The sequence below is a fragment of the Plectropomus leopardus genome, chromosome 1 (assembly GCF_026936395.1).
Source record: "Plectropomus leopardus strain MGB_pleo_1.0 chromosome 1, ASM2693639v1, whole genome shotgun sequence".
Lineage (NCBI taxonomy): Eukaryota > Metazoa > Chordata > Actinopteri > Perciformes > Serranidae > Plectropomus > Plectropomus leopardus.
This window is the reverse complement of record NC_142176.1, coordinates 25,020,730-25,038,414: the sequence shown is the minus strand read 5'-3', so window position 1 is coordinate 25,038,414 and position 17,685 is coordinate 25,020,730. Positions and strand designations below refer to the sequence as shown.

Genomic DNA, 17,685 nt, shown 5'->3' with positions numbered 1-17,685 from the left:
ACTTTGAGACGAGGGAACTGGGGGTGTTGAAATGCTGATTTATTTTCAGGTTGTAGGACTCATTATTAGGGTTGTCTATACTTCACTGATGTTAACTGTCATGGCATTAACTGGATGCTTCCAGGGAATTTGGTTGTTGGTTGTGCAGCTTGGTCATTACTTCTGTTCTTGTGAGTTGAGTGGTGTAAATTGTGCTTCGGTGCAGACTCAGCATGACAGGTGAGTGTGGTCAGACATCTGCTATGTTGCACCTGTAACCACACTTAAAAGTGATGTCAGGGTGTAAAATACCTGTCATGATATCCCTAACAGTCTATTATATGTTTTTTTTGGTTCTTTTTTTTTTATTTTGCTTTGGGTCGGACGTTAAAGTGTAAATGTTGGTAAACCTGTCTACTCTGTGTATTCAACTGGCCCTTCTGTCTGCTCCCTCCTCCATTTCTTTGCATGTGTTTCTGATACGCTGTTATATTCTTAGGTGTCACTGTGTCTGGGAATGTAATCATTGAAATCTCCTGTTTATTTCAGTGACACCCCTACAACTCACCCATCAAAGACTGTTTACTCCTGTTCATGTGCTCAGCACTTCTGAGGGAATGAAGAGCAGTTATAACTACAGCTGCATTAAATCTTCCATTTCTGGTTTAACAAACAGGAGGCGATGTCAGAGCCCTTCTAATTTCTACTGGAGTAAATATTCACAAATCCACTGCCTGCAAGGGGACACATAATACTTCATCTTATGAACTGTCATGCTCGCGTGCCTTCATATGAACAAACAGGCTTTTGATGGAATCTAGCACAGAAGAAAATATTGAAAATCTTCCCCTAAAGCTTGATTTGTAGTAGACACAAAGGGTTAAAGGGAGTCTCACTGTAGAAACCCATAGCGTAGGTTTCGATTTATGCAGTGTTGGATCGATGTGAGCTGAAGGTTTGCAGTTGGCATGTCTTTGCTAGCTGTGTGTTACTGAATAGGAGAAGACTAATCTCTTCAACAACCTGAATTTTGTACTCACTCCGATGAAACTCTACCAGCATGTGAAACTCGAAGGAGAAAACACAAGCAGCCCAATCTGACCAATCACGGTTTTCTATGCATGTCAGCTTTGTCTGCTGCAGTGACTACATTTGAAGGCTTTGTAATGCTATAACCCCTTAAATATAAATTCTTACTGTAGTTTACTGTAGTCTAATCAGCAGATGATGGCATATCGGTGAGTCACTGGCAGTTATTTTCCCACTGAAAGTAGTGTGACAGTAATAAAGCAAATTTTACTTGAAGCATTTAAATATATCAAAGTTAGTTAAGTTGGTAACTATAAAAATAACTTTCTGTTATATTTGCTGAAACCGTCACTACGTAGAGATCCTGTTACCGCATTGCCTATTTCTTGCCTCGAATGTTTTCAGAAATGTAGTTTAATGTACTGTTTATCTGTAAAATGAGAAAGAATGCTCTGGCTGGTGGACGGTACTTGGTTTTGGCTCGACTGTTTCCAACATGGCAGCAAGGTCACAAACTTGTTCATATAACAGCTGAACAGTATAAGTTGTTTTTCTGAAAACATCTGGGGGGAAAAATAGGTAATGCAATAACAGAATATTGATTCATGTGTGATCAATGCTGCCAAGTTTAAACAGTTTGACCACAGGTCACAAGCAGTGATTGACAGCTGCGGTAGAGACTCCGCTGCTCTAATTGTCTGTTTTTGTTCACGTGCGGTATATTTCTGCAAATGCCATCCAAAGCACTATGAGGAGTGACTTTTTTTTCTCAGATTATCTGTCTCATGTATTACTGTGTTGATGTAGAGCCCCTTTTATTAAAAATGACAAAAAGCTGTATAAACAACAGCTTTAAGAATGGATATCGTATATTCTTGTGACATCTGAGGATTAGTAAACCATTAAATATATACAATTAAGATAAAGTATATTTTTATCCTGAAATAAGCACTAACAGTGATCTTTGTAATTTTATTACAATGGGAATTAAACATACGTAATTAAAGAGTCTTGGCTATAGAAAAATCATGAGAGAATGTCTCTGCGTTGAATGGATTTCCCACTTGGTTTGTGTGTTGCTGTCATTACTTTTTAACGTCAAGTTCGTCCTCCTCTTTCCATTTTGTTGTCCGTTTCTAGAGCAACAATTGTACACAAAACAGAACTAGACACATTGCTCTTTCTGCGCCTTAAGTTTTAAAGTAGCCACCTATAACTTTTAGTTTATAGCAACTTTTACCTTAATCTGGTGAAAACGTCCTTAAATAGCAGAGAGAATGGTGATTTTAGGCCTTGCAGCAAAGAAGAGAAGCTTTGATCGTAATAAAAATGGCCACTGGACATTTCAGTATAAACATAAGAGATGAGGACAAATCATCGAGTCAGAAAGGATTTATTTGGACGGTCAGAACACAAAGTGAAAACACTACCATCATTCATGATTTTGTTTGGTCACTCGCGGTCAGCTCAACAAGCTGCACACAATATATTATCACCTTGTGAAGTTGTATGGTTAAAGGAACAGTTCACCACTCCAGTCAGTATATACACATTTTCCCTTTTGCCTGTAGTGTTATTTAGCAATCTGGATTATTTTGGTGTGAGTTGTTTGGAGATAATGCCTGTAGAGTCTGCCTTTTTTCGAATAGAATGGATCTAGATGACAATTGGCATGTGTTGCTCAAACTGCCAAAACATATTTTTTTTTTAAATTGAAAAACTTGACAGTAATGTCTTTTTCCAAAAATCATGACCTCATTACTCAACAAAGACCTTGTTGTAAGCAATTTCATGTAGGAACTATTTTCTTTTTACAGAACTACACCCACCAGCTTTATCACTACACAGAAAAAAAACTTGAGATTATTTTACTGAGCTAGTGAAAGAAAACGTGATGGCCCAGGTGAGGAGGATGCCATTATTGTGCACTTCTTGTTGTTCACAAACACAAGACTCTCGTCCGCGAGTAGATGCACGCCTCCTTCTGTGCAGTGATATGGTTGGCAGGTGTAGTTTCATAGAAATAAATCATTCCTGCAGAAGAACGACTCACAACAGGGCCTGTGGATTATCTTTAGTAAATGGGTCATGATTTCTGAAAAGAGGTATTGCTGTTGAATTTTTCCACATGAATTTGTGATTTTTAGTGATTCTGACCATCTGATGAATATCAGGTCAACATTTACTCCTCTTTAAGTTCCTTTCTGTTATTCACCGATTCCTGAGGAGAATTGCTGGCTCTTCTGAAAGCAGCTCAATGCACTACTGTGTTCACCAGCTTGTTACTTACTTTTTCTGTAATTTGGTGATGGACAGGCAGCGCACCGTCACTTTATCAGAGCTTTTTCACTGAAAACAGCTGCCTGCTGCAGCCTTAAACACTTAGAGAGTGGTGACACTGAGTCAAACAGTATAGTTGCGAGCGGTAAAACAAAACAACATGAGGTGTGGGCTCATCGCTGTGAGTGAAGCATTTTACATCACACCCAAGACATTTTAAATCCCAAGCTGAACCCAGTGATTTAAAACATTCATTCAAAAGTGAACCCAACCAGAATGTCTATTAAGGCACGGACATCCTTTGCAAAACTGTGTGTGTACACAGGGAGGCAAGGTGTAGTGCACTGTTACACTGGGGAGTAAACTGCTGATCATATTTGTTCTTTAGGTACAAATGGTGGTCATTGCATTTGGCTGAATGTTTTCACGTTTTTTTGATGGTAGCCTTCTGTAGGTTGTTACTGTGGTGTGAGCGTCGTTGGACCAGAGCGGTGACTTGTTGCAGTGGATTGTGAATGAGTACGTCCACACAGTTCAGCGCAGTTCAGTTTTTGAATGCATCTTTCTATCTGAACCCCCTGTCCATTCTAAAACACAGTTTTTTCACTTGCAAACTGAAATTTTCAAAAGCGGTTTCCGAAATAACTTGATCAGAAAATGTGGGCTTGGTGTTTCAGCGTGTACGGACAAGGACCTTGTGCAAAAACAATGATGTGAGCTTTCCGGTAAGGGCTGGAGGTGTATGTCTGCTGTAAAGGTAATAAGACATCGATTCATTCCTCTGACCGTCTCTGTGAGCGTTCCTTATAAATGTCAATGTAACCAAACACAGCACAGCTGCTGTTTGTTCCTCATGTCAGCATTGCTGCTGATGGTTTGTCTGACTTTATACACACCATGTGATGAAAACAGCAGAGTGTGTGGTTGGTGTTGGAGGATACCGATGGCCCACATTCACTCATTTTCTGCCAACTCATACTAAAGCATCAAGTGTTTCTGAACCTCTCCGGTCTGTGTACACAAGTTTACCCCACGCTTTCTCCTTTCGACGCTTCTTTTCTCTGCATGCGTCTCTCTGCAATGCTGTTAAGTGTGACATTGTTTGGGACTGTAAGCAACCTAATCTTCTGTTCATTTCTGTGACACCCCTGCGGCTCACCCATCAAAGGCTGTTTACTCCTGTTAATGTGCGCAGCACATCTGAGAACATGATGAGCAGTTATTACCACAGCTGCACTAAATACTGATGAAACCTTCCAAGCATTTTCCATCAGTCTCATGGCCAAAACCTTGTCGAACTGTCCTACGAGAATAACATACCCTTACTTAAACTTTTTCATTGTCCTCACCTGTAGAGCTTAGTCTTAAAGACCAAAAAGATGCATTAAGCGTTTATCTTCAGGGTAACCAAAAGAGACTAACTGCAAAATCAGCTTTACATGATGCCTAAGGGTGTGTGTGTTGCATGTGATTTTAGTGCAAGTAATAAATCTATCCCAATGTCAGACAATTATAAGGAACCTCATATGTAGATATCCAAGCACAACCTGCGTATTACACATCTACAATGTGTCGACAATCTCAGAGAGACGCTGACATTGCTTCTAATGCTGACAGTGTGTGTTGGTGTTTTAGTTTGACGTGTATGTAAGACCATTTGATGTGATGTGTCCTATCTGCTATCTGTTTTTTTTGTGATGTGATGATTGTGTGTTTGGCTGTTTGTGATATTTGATTTTTTGTTGTTTTTATGATGGACCAATGGTCTGACATAAAGTACACTGATTATAGGCCTTCAGTTGGTCCTGTTTTTGTTCCCTCAACCTTTTTGTGGCTGCTCTCATGCTGTCAGCGTGTCAGCACCTCTGAATTGCAAATCATGTTGAATGCAATCAAACTGAATTGCAAAGTAATGATTCACTCTGATTATTTGAGTGCTTTGTCACACACATTGTGTGAAGTTTGTAGACGACACTATTTAAGTGTCTTAGCTCTTTTGTTAATGCAACAGCAGAAACGTACTCTTTAAATTCAAACATATATTTTGGTGTTATGTAGCCCATCATTTATCTAAATGAAATAATTTCACTAACTATTTTGAAAGAGAAAAACACAGTCAATATATATATATTTTTTTTTTACTTAACTGTAGATCTGAGGTTCATTTTTTGTTGGTTCATATTCAGCATTCAGCAAGACTGTGTAGTTTCTGATAGGGAAGCACCAATCCGATAATAATATCAGGTATTGGGCCACTGCTGACATCCATGGCTGGATCAGGTATCAGTGACAATGGAACTGATCTATTCATTTAAATTCTATGTTTACATCTGATTAAATTTGCGTGCCATTTAGGGCTCGACAGAAACACTTGCCTGAGGAAAGTATACTCTGTGTTCACCAGGACACTGGACTGGACACTGTAGGTGATAACTCCAGGGTCAATGATGTTGTACACGACATAACGCTACTAAACATCCCATAAGCACTGTATGGGAGGGGCCCCTGGTGGCACAGTGGATACAGCAGCGCCCCATGTACAGAGGCTGTGTCCTTGCACTCACACTGTCCTGTCAATTAAAGGTATTAAAAGCCAAAAAAAATAATCTCTTAAACACTGCATGGGAAGCTCACTTTTTTTGCCCAGAGGCTAAAACTAATCATTGGGGCCATTCCTAAGAGGGTTTCAATCACATCCCTTTCATAAGCTTTGTTATCCAGCCTTGAACTTCATTGTCTTTTTGGAAACTTAATAAAAGTAAATCCAGAATGACATTGAAATTCTTCTGTGATTATCAATTTTTCCACGTTGAAAACAGTAATTTTTAAGTTTTGTTGTACCCTCACTAGCCATCTGTGATGCCTGGATTGAGGCTGAGTGGATAAAGCAGGCGCCCCATGAATAATGGCACTGTCCTTGCCACAGTGACCGTGGTTTCAAATCCAGCTCGTGGCCCTTTGCTGCATGTTGTCACCTCTCTCTCACCCTTTCACACTGTTGATCTGTCCTATCTAATAAAGGCAAAAATGCCAAAAAAAAAATCTTTTTTTAAAAAAAAATGTTCCTCCGATGTCCTTAAAGTAGGTAGAGTACCAGAGAACCAGGCAAAACAGGCAATAAATCTATGTTTAAGTTAGAATCGTCATCGCCATGTTATTGTTACCTTCTATTTGCATGTTATATTATAATTGTTTAAATCCTTTTTCATTTTATTTATTCATTTGACAGATTTTATGCCTCCTCGCTGATAGCCACGATGGCACAAAAAGGCACTGGAGGAACTTAAAATTTGGCACCTCCACTTGGAGTAAATGATGAACTGATTAGATTTTGGTGGTCAAAGGTCACTGTGACCTCACATAACATGTTTTTGGCCATAACTCAAGAATTCATACACCAGTTGTGACAAATTTCACACAAATATCTGATGGGATAAAATAATGAAGTGCTGACAGTTTATATCTAAAGGATCAAAGGTTAGCTTCACTGTGCCATCATGATGTTCTGCAAAACCCTTTTTCTGGCTAATACTAAACGTTATAACTCAGGAACAGAAGGGGAGACATTTGGTCAGATACTGAATTGGTGACACTTATCTTGGGTGTCCACCTTGAAACTGTGCTGATTGTTAAGATCTTCTGTGATGCCGGGGGTGAAGATGTGTGTGAAGCATCCACATTTTTACTTACGTGGGTTTAAACTGTAAAGTGCAACTTGACTGGCATGCAGAGATATAGAAATGCAATGCGGTAATTCTAGTCTTTAATTTTAATTTCTGTTTATGTCTTGACTATTTTATTGCTGCAAATAAATGATTTACACTTAAATTTTAATTACTGTTAATCTTCAAAGACTTTTTTAAGCTGCCAGTGCACAATTTGTATGATTTTGTGATTCAGTAAATTTATATCTATGTATTATTTTGTTACATCATGTTTTACAAAGTTAGGAAAAGAATTCAATAAACATATAAAACACACATAAAAAATGATCCCAGTCACTTCCACATTTACTACCAGTACCATACTTGGTACTGGCTGGTGCCCACGGCTAAGGTATCGGTACTGAAAAAGTCAAGTTAGTTTCCAGTTTCTGACGAGTGCTACTTTTCTTGTGTGGGCTTATTCAGTCACTGTACATAATTAAGTGTCTGTGTCAAATAGTCACATTTATTGGTGTGTTGTGGTCTCTGTTGTTCTAATATAATTGTAAAATACACATGATTTTCAAGTCTTGGTTTGACTTTGTAGAGCTGATGTTTAAGGTGTTTTAGGACTGCAGCCTGCAGCTCATTTCAGCTCCTCTCCGGTCTCTTATCTTTGTTCTGCAGGGAATTGCGTTATCTAAAGCTTGATATATGTCACAAAATTTGGGGGGGGGGGGGGGTTCAACATTAAAACATGCATCGTTAAACTATACACATCCATGATTGAAGGGTTCTTGTTCTGGGAAACAATAGTGTTCTTGGTCACTTCTGCAGAAATCTGACCACAAGGTTTTAAAACAGTTTTGTACACAGTTTTAAGAAGAGATTTTGGCCTGATGGTGCCATTACAGAAAACAAGAGGATTCAAACTCATTAGGGTTTCATGAATATTCACAGTAAATTTCAGTGTTGTAGCTGCTGGAACCACAATGCAGCTGTGTATGGTGCTTGGCAATGAAGTACACCCACAAGGGGGCCACACACTCCCACAGGGCCCTGCTTTTCAGCAACATAAAATCATCTTGTGAACTGTTTCTTACTCTTATATTCAGTTTGAGACTGTATTAATTTAACTCTCCCTTTTAGAAATGATTTAACATGTAAAATCTCTGTCTATTCAGTTCACTGTGATTTTTTTCTGCTGATCAGTTTATTGTGGGAGTGGAAACACTATTAAATCTGTGTAGTAAAACAGTTTTTAGTTTTATTAAAATGCTGTCTGATTTCCCACCTCTCTTTATGCTGCCCTCAGGTGGAGCGGATCGTGGACAAAAGGCGGAACAAGAAGGGTAAGTGGGAGTACCTGATCAGGTGGAAAGGTTATGGAAGTAAGGAGGACACCTGGGAGCCAGAGCACCACCTCCTGCACTGCGAGGAGTTCATAGACCAGTTCAACAGCTTGAGACTGCACTCACACAAACGACCCAAAGTTCCAAAAAATCGTCAAGAGTCCCTCATCACAAGCCAGCCATCTGCTACGGAAAACTCCAGAGCTCGGTCCGAGGCCCGAAAGAAGAAAAGGACTTGTGGCCCAGCTGTTGGGGTTAGAGTCGGAGCTGTTCTAGGGATTGGGAGTGGAGGGAAGCAGAGGAAGGTGGGTGTTGGACCTGGGAAACATGCTATAGGGGACAGAATTGGCAGAGCCATGACATACAAGGCTCCTCCAGCAGGAGGGCATCACTTTGTTCATCCAGTGAGGGTTCCTCACAACGGACTCCAGAACGGAGAGATGGATCCTCACGTGTACAGGACAGCAGCAAGGTCACATAGACTGCCCTCGGACAGAGCGGATGGAGAGCTAGGAGACATGGACACCACTGGACAGCAGTTCACTACTGAGCTAGGTAAGATGTTAAGAAATTAAATGAAATGAAAAGTAGGGCCCAGCTTTTTTGGCAGATATTGATATTGTCAAGTGACAGTTAAAGAAATGTGATTATGATATAGAGAGCCAAAGTAATACCCAAACTCGTGGGTCCTGTTCCTGAAGTCAGAAAACACCACTCAAAACTCTGTAATTTTTGTAATAATGCAAATAACAACCAGTACAGCATTGGAACAGTATTACTCAGCAGTATATCAAGTAGTTTACTCCACATGTTAGATCATTTATTTATCAATCTAATATTGTATTTAATAAATATTTGTGTTTTATTGGCATTTAAAGGTCCAGTGTATAGGATTTAGAGGCATCTAGCAATGATGTTGCAGATTGCTACAAGCACAGACTTCTCCCTTGTGTCAAATGTATAGCAGAGCTATGACTGCCGGCATAAAAAAGGCTAATGGTCCTTTCTAGAGCCAGTGTTTGGTTTGTCCGTCATGGCCTACTGTAGAAACATTGTGCTGCAATATGGCAGCACCATGTTTGGTTGTGGCAAACTGATGAAAGCAATGCAAAAAGATAGCATTCATATTTTAAATGTGATCTTAGATTTAGTTATCAAAGAAATCTTAACTGTGAGATATGAGCAGGACTTTTTACTCTTAGTACCCTCTAAGTCATGTTTTACAACTTTGAATTGCTACCACCACTGACATCAGTTCAGTAATTCATTTTAATAGAGTGCATCTCTTTCATGCTTCCTACCACAGCGATCGAGATGCAATCTGGGGTCATTGGGTGTTTATATTCTTTCAGCATCAGTAACCCTCAAGTTACCCAGCCGAGGTTGATCAGGCCCCCACTTGTGTTCAGGTCACTCCTCTCCATGGAGCTCCTCTCCTGATTTCAAACCCATCTTGAGACTTTCTCCACTGCCTCTGTGATGTTTTTGATGGCTCTTCTCCTCCCAGTGCCTGGGATGCCCAGTGCACTCAAGGCCTTGTGAAATGGCAAATCAGTTTGTGAACAATCAGTGGTGACACTGGTTTCTGAAATACTTCAAATATATCTGGCCTGTCTGTGCTGCAATTTCTTGTTGCTTGTTGACTGTCATAGATGTTTAGGCCCATACTGATATACCTGTTGTGAGCTCAAATTAGCTAATTGGTTAATTTTAGATGTATCTAAGCCTCGTATCTAAAGAAGATTGTATTGGAGGGTGGACTTTTCCACATGGAAATGAATAGTTAAGGTGCTGAAAGCAGCTGGGTGATTACTTCTTGTGTCATGACAGATTGCTTTGCTTATAAAGAGAAATATGGTATATTTTAGCAGGCCCATTTTTGCACTGTAGAGACTTGTGCTGACACACAGCTGTTAAAGTTCCTACTATGGTTCTTTACTGCAGGAGCAGCTGATAACACCTATGAATTTCCCTCCTGGGTCACAGTCCAGAGCCCGTACCGCTGAAGTTAATCATTACATACATTTTCAAAAAGTCATCTCAACTTATTTAACAGAAGATCCAGATCAGAGTGGTCAGCCTTTCTGCCATATAAGAGTAACACATGTCAGTATGAGAATGGAGCTTGTCCATATTACCTGTTAAAGGACTGTTTTGTCCTCTGTGGTGTGTGCTGGGTACAAACTGTTCTGTTCAGATGCACAGAACATGCAGAAAGCGTATATCAGTTCTTGTTGTGCTCTCTTGATGGTTCTTGGTTTTGCTGTTTGTTATCACCGAGCTGGCATCCACTTCAGCCATATTTTTAAGTGTATTCAGCTGATATTGAGTGGAATTTTGGGGCTGCATCACCATTTCTAGGTAGACACATGAGAGTCTGTCAGTGGTTCACTCATTTCAAAACGCCACAACTTGATAGTGAGACCTCATCTCCTCTGTGTGAGAACATTAAGGCTACCAACCTAACCTAATAGCTATCGGTCTGGCACGCCATTGCGGATCCTAATTACCTAATCCTGGAAAGACTACACGCTCACCTCCTTCAGCACTCTCAGCTCCACCCATTAATCTGCTGCTGTGCTGGCAGAGGGTGTTTCTGTGACTGTCGACTGGCAGCAAAATGTGCACACGAGGTCATGTAATTTGAATGTCTCTCTGCAGAGGACTATAAGAGAAGCAGTGCCATATATTTGCTTGCAAAGTTGCAACAAGCCAGTGTCGGTGGCGTTCGCAATGCTGGTTTGATTGACCTTTATTCATGAAACATTCCGTGCAATTTTCTGTTTCACCAGATAAGTAATTAGTAGCCCTTGGGGAGATATCAGTTTGTACTGTAGTCATGCCAAAGCCTTTCAATAAATTGTAGGAGCAAAGACAGGATGTTATAAATGTTATTGATTTTACCACAGTGGTTGAGATGCTTGCATCGCTATGATAATCAGCTAGCCAACATTAACACTCTGAACCAGTTTCGAACAGCAAATCTTAGACTGTCCAGAAGTTTAAATTGTCGCGTGTCCGGAGCGCCGTCAGCGAGACCAAAGTCTCGTCCTCTTGTCCCACAATAATTTGGAATCACTGCTGCCATTAAAAATCTCATGTATCAGGGCTGATCTCTGTTTGTGGTCTTCCTCTGTAGAACTGAGATGAAATAGACTCTTCATCACTCTTTATTACATTTTGTATTATGGAATCAAACTCCAGATAATTCTGTTTGTTAGAGGAACTAATCCTATTTGTAGGTCAACCCAGCAGTAAACATCGCCCTTGAAAAGCCAATATAATTTATTTTTCATTAGATTTTGGTTTATTGCTGAAAATAACCTCTGTGGCAATCACAAGTGTAGGATATTTATACATTTTGTTCTGTAAGATGATCTCCATAGATGAACATCACTTTCGCTATTTTTAAAGCATAAATGCAGCTATAAACAACTTACACCACTGTCATATGACTTCCACAATGAGACTTTAAAGTGTTTGTTTAGCGTGATGACGCTGTTAGCCACTTCAATTAATTAATCAGTCAATCAATCAGACTTAATTTGTACAGCACTTTTCATACAAATGAACTGTAACACAAAGTGCTTCATACAGTAAAACCAAAATCCACACCCCCACCCCCCAAAAAAACACCCACACACGTCTTTTTAAAGACATGTAAAGCCTTCAAAGTTCACAAGTGGGGTATCTACTGATTAATTTGACATCATATAATAAAACATGAAAGTCCCTTTAGCTTATATTAACCAGAGACTTTACTTCAAGCATCTGACCAAAAACCCATTCAAAAAAACAATTGACTTCAAGATGAGGGAACTCATTTGGGGTTTTTAGGGCTCATTCCTGCAGCTCTCTTGTTAGGTTTGGCTGTAATTTGAGTCGTTATATGTTGGGTCTGAGTTTGAGAAAGCTTGGAGGGATGATACAACATAAACCTTTTAATGAACATTTTAAAATCTGACGCCCATATGTTCAGCCTGTGTTACCTTTACCATTATTTGTTTTTGTAAAACCCGTGGAAAAAGTTACAAACTGTTTTTTTTTTCTTTTTTAAATTTAGTTTGCTGTTGCTGTTTCTATCAGTGACAGCGACCCACTCAAAGGTCGAGTTCTAGTGATTTTTGAAGCGCCGGCTTGGTCTACAGCTTCAATGCATTATTCATCCTGAAATCACTCATGGTTAAAAACACAGACTGAGGCTTTCAATGAGTGCTTTCAGGTCGTTTCAAAGTCTCTACTGAGTTTTTTTTTTCATATCAAGCCCACGTCTATGTGGGAAAAACCCAGCTTTTGTATTAGTATTCTCACAATCGGCGGTTAGCTGAAATGTTTCAAAAAAAGCATCGAACCACTCTCTGTGGTGAGCAAAGCTGTGCTTGTGTTTCAGAGTGATGTATGACTTATTGGTGGTTCATTGTTTCCTTCTCCAACATCAGTAGATCTCAGATAAAGGACTCATGCACTGCTTAATCGTAGTACTTTCTTCTTTCATCCATTCAGCAGATAAAACGTGTACAACTCAGATCGTGTTTCTCAGCTTTCACAAAAATCTTTTTATCAACAGTCAATTTTTTCCCTAGGGGAAAACACCTTAAAATGATTGAAAGCAATGAGGACTGCTTTTCAAATGTTAAAGTTTAACAAAACTGCAAAAAAAAAATTAAACTCTGTGTGCAGTATTCAAACTAGAAATATTAATGCAATCAACAAAAATTCAAATTGAATAAATCCCACAGTGACAGCTCAGATATCATGCAGAGAAACTACTGTTGGATGACACAAAAATAGGTTATTGCTATCCTGGCACATTAGTGCCATGAGCCTGCAAGTTATAAAAAAAAAGCACATTTATCAAGGAAAATAATTAAGATCCTTAAAAAAACAACCAACAACACTTTACAGTTAAATTTCTACAAACAATCTACAGTTAGTGTGCATGTACATATGTCAGTATTTCCATCTATCCAGCCAGAAAACTTAAACCACCTTATGGCTGAGGTGGGACCAAGTCAGTGTTTTCTAATGAACAAGTAAGTCTCAAGTCTTTGCACTCAAGTCCCAACTCAAGACAGGCTGGTCCCAAGTGAAGTCCCAAGTCCTAAACTTAGAGTTTTGAGTCACAAAAAAGTAATAATGCACTCTTGACTAAATGCAGAGTAAAAACAGAGTAAAAAAATATTAAATTTACAAAAATCGTGCATGCTTTTTAAAATTTGTGTTTATTTCTTTAAACTGGTTTGTTGAAAGCTGTTGCTTCTCTGTCTGTAATTTTTGCCCCCCTTGATTTTGTTGACCATCTTGTTGTTTGTGCGCAAACTAGAATAGCAATAAAGATAAAATAAAATAAAGAATAGGTGGTGAGTATCTGCAGGAGCCTTGTTGTTGAGAGTGGTTGACAGTTGCTAGGTGAGGGTTTTCAAGTGCATCTCCACCCTCCAGTTATCTTTGGTATAATTTTTTTCTAACTGGCACTCAACAGCATAACAGTCCTTCATGGCTTTCTCCTGCAACTCAACTGGATGATGTCAGATTGTTTCAAACAAAGTGAATCTAGAGAATTAAGTGCCGATTTGCTGTGAATGAATAGTATAGATGTTAGTTGGTTCAGGAGATAAAGGAAAATGGATTGATTTGTGATTTTAAAGAACATACTTTTTCATTTTGGGGGAAGTTATCAAGTATTTTAGAGTCAAAAGGCTCAAGTCTAAGTGAAATCATGAGTCTTTGGTGTCAAAGTCCAAGCTGAGTTGTAAAGACATTACACAGACAGATGGTCCACTTTTCCATATCAGATATGCAAATCTTTTGTATACCAAGTCATATCAAGCTTCATATATATTTTTTTGGCCAACAAGTCTATCTCAAAAGTCTCCAGTTTAAGCATGTTTTCTGCAATAATTCCACCAGGTGAAGGGAAATTATTAGGATAACTTTCTGGATTCTGTGATGGAGGTGTGTTAATTATCAATTCTCAGCAAGTGTCTAATAACTACACAAGCCTGAAGAGACATATTGACCTGTTTAGTCATCTCTCCTCTGTGTCAGGCTCCCCTCTGGCTAACGGCAAGATGCATCTACACAGCTCAGTAAAGCGGAAGCTTGCTGAGGAGAAAGGCTACGTGTTCGACAAGCGGCTCAGGTACAACGTGCGACAGAACGAGAGCAACTGTCGATTCCGAGACATCGTTGTCAGGAAGGAGGAAGGCTTCACGCATGTGCTGCTGTCCAGCCAAACGACAGACAACAACTCTCTGACACCAGAGGTAAGAACGGGAATGTGCAGTCACCCCTCTATGTTTTTGTGTTTCTCTGGTATGTATTAATGCATCAAGATTTAATTATGTAACTTTTTGATTGTATCCCAGTTGCCATGGAGCTCTGTTTGGGAAATATAAATGAGGAAAGTTTCCTCATTAACTGCTGTACAGATGCCCTGGAGCTATGCACTTACTCCCCAACTGCTCCAGGGGAGCTTTTCAAGAGACAACTTTAGGAAACTGTGGTTTTATTTGACAGCTGCCAGGTGTGAATATGTTTAGCTGCATGAATCTTACACAGTCCATTGCTGGAAAAGAGTGTGTATACTCAACAAAAAGGTTAGGAAATGGCTCTTGGGCTCTGTTCTCAGTACTGACACAGAATTTCCTCAAAACTGCCTCCTGCCAAACAAGATTTCTACAAGTAAAGTAATTAGGAGTACATACAATTCAGCGTTCTGCCATCTGTTGTTATTGCAGCAAAATGTCAGTTTTACTGAACTGGAGATAAAATTATGCAGCAAGTTCACAGTGAGGAGCACTGTGCAATTATTCTCAGAGACCCAAGAGATGCCCAGATTTCCAGTGTGTCCACTGCTCACTGTTTAGAGATAACACTGACATCTCTGCTAGAGATTGCAATGTTGATGTTAACTTTTCTTTGTAGTCCAATTAGTGTCAGATCATTTGGTTTAAACAGGCTGTTTTAAAAAAAAGGCGCAGCGATCACTAACATCTGGAGAATCATAAAAATATATTATTTTCAACAGACTAAAAAAAGAAGCCCCAACAATTTGATGAGTTGTTTGCTCTGCTCTCACAATGTTATCCAGAAACGTCATTACAGAAGCAGGTGTAAAAAAAAACATTGCTTTTGCAATGATATGATGATGCGCAGATGTTTGTGCTTGACGTAAAGTCAAATGGCAACCTCCAAGGCTGAAAAAATGAAGTCAATGCAGAAGTGCCAAGTTCAAGTGCAGTTCATTGAATGGCCACTTGAGGCTGGCTCCAAAATAGAGTTAATCTCCATAAACCCTCATGTTAAAATGCCCGACTTTACAGCACTAAATGTTTACAGCCTGGTACAAAATCTGTTTTGGTCTCTATAGCTAATTCCAACATTAATGACAAATGTACAAGGGGTGATTTTTTTTTATTGAGGCCCAAAGTTGCACATATTTAACAACAGGGCCACTTGAGTGACAGGCTGTCTGCCAATAGTGCCCTTGGTTTAACATAATAAATGGGAACTGGCGTGCTCACTGTGTGTCGAGTCAGTTTCGGTAAAAAGGTGCACTGTGGTGGTGATCCAGTAGACAAAAAAGAGCCAAGGACCAGCTTACCTCTGAGCAGAGGTGGAGTGGTCTCTGGGTGGTCACAGGCACTCTTGTGTAGGAGAGGATTGAGTAGTCGTTGTGTAGCACAAAAATTAAAAGTAACAATACAAATAATGAAAAATAATAATGAAAAAACACTCAGCATGGTGAGAATGTTCCAGTTGGATCTGATGAATTGTTTAATGCTGTATGTAGTGGTGAAATAAGTGTGGTTGGAGTGGGCCTTAGTCCTTTCAGTGCCCTATAGTAGACAAGCTGTGTCTTGTGTGGCAGCCCTCTGACGGCGACGGCTAAAATGCTGAACTCGAGGCTTCAAAACAGCAGATCCTGTGGGTGACATCACGGTCCATTTTTATACAGCCAATGCCTAACACAACAAAATGTTTTTTTGTAAATTATAATAGATTGCTGATTTACCATGACGCTGAACACAGGATGAACAGGATCTTGCTTTTTTAGGAACATTTTTTTTTGGGGTATGATAATATACCAGCTGAGTCTTCAGGCAGTGAGGGTGCATAATCTCCACACTGTGTTCACTGGCATGTTTTCTCCTCTGCAATTATTGGATCACCTGCAAAGTCCATGTCAATCAAACATCCAGTGGCGAAACAAACTGTGTATTCATAATTCAGGAGTTGCGCTGCGGTTTACTATAACCTGTCACAGTGATGGATGAGTTCTATCAAGGAGTATAATTATAACATTGGATATAACACTGTACCTATTTTGGGATGTTTACGTGTATGATTGCTGCTGTCACAACGTGCTGCTCTCCACGAGCCATTCTCAATGAAGAGGTTAAAAAAATGACAGCTTGATAATGCTGGGATGTCTCTCACACTGACTGGCTCTCTGCCTTGGTGCTGTAGCTTCTTGCATCGTGATGATCTACTTGTAGAATCGGCTGCCTGCAGGAGAGTACCAGCCTGTGATTGGTCACTCGTTCACACACTCCAATCAATGGCAAGCTGCTCCATTAAAATTTCCCCCTAAAAAAATATTCAGTGACTTGCTTTCACAGTTCAGGAGATGCGTTCCCCTCTCTCTGTTTGTGCTGACTGTTGTGACTTTTTGTAATATTCTGTTTGATGTTATAAAGGTTTTTATTTATGATTTATGAGTTACCATGTCAGTTCATTTTGAATCAGTCAATATGACAAATAGTTTCTATAATTATTCATTAATGCTTTTAGTATAGTAACATTGTTGTGTTTACTGAGCGCCTCCTGATATTGACCCTGCTCAGTGGAGAGGCCGCGTGTCATTCAGGTGTTTACACTTACAATTTACTTTACTTATAAGCTGTTTAAAGAGATACTTTGCCGAATTTCAACCAGCTTTGTATCATAACGTTGTGTGTATAACACGTAAATGAATTGTGGTAAACTTACCTTCATCTTAACCAGTGGTCAGATCTATCTGCTCATCTCTTAGCTCAAAATCAGATTTCCGCTGGCTGTACCACAGATTGCACTTTCTCATTTTTGTGTGCCAGCTGCCACGGACACAAGTATAGAAGTACACCCCTCCACTCTCAAACTCAGACCAAGCTTCAATCAAACTGTAAAGCTAGGCAGTGCTGATCAAATATAAAACAAGAGCAAAAGCAAATGTCACAGTCCTTTATCCCTGTTTTCTATGGCCATGTATCACAAATGTCAAAGTATCATCATCTTTCCATTGCACAGACAGTCATCTTTCCAGCGGTGAACTAGCTCCTTAAGCATATCACAAAGAAGTCTTTTTTTTTTTCATTTTTGCAACATTTTAAAACTTAAATCTTTTAAAGAATTGAAAA

The 17,685-nt window shown here is 39.5% G+C and overlaps 1 protein-coding gene across 2 annotated transcripts in view; it reads left to right on the top strand.

The window, feature by feature from the left end:
• LOC121954866 (chromodomain Y-like protein 2) overlaps window positions 1–17,685 on the top strand; it is a 34,612-nt gene that overhangs the window by 6,130 nt on the left and 10,797 nt on the right. For both annotated transcript variants that reach the window (XM_042502636.2, XM_088078653.1), the window contains exons 2-3: window positions 8,248–8,839; window positions 14,333–14,550. In XM_042502636.2, the coding sequence (XP_042358570.1) occupies window positions 8,248–8,839; window positions 14,333–14,550 (810 nt within the window). The remainder of the gene's footprint in view (window positions 1–8,247; window positions 8,840–14,332; window positions 14,551–17,685) is intronic.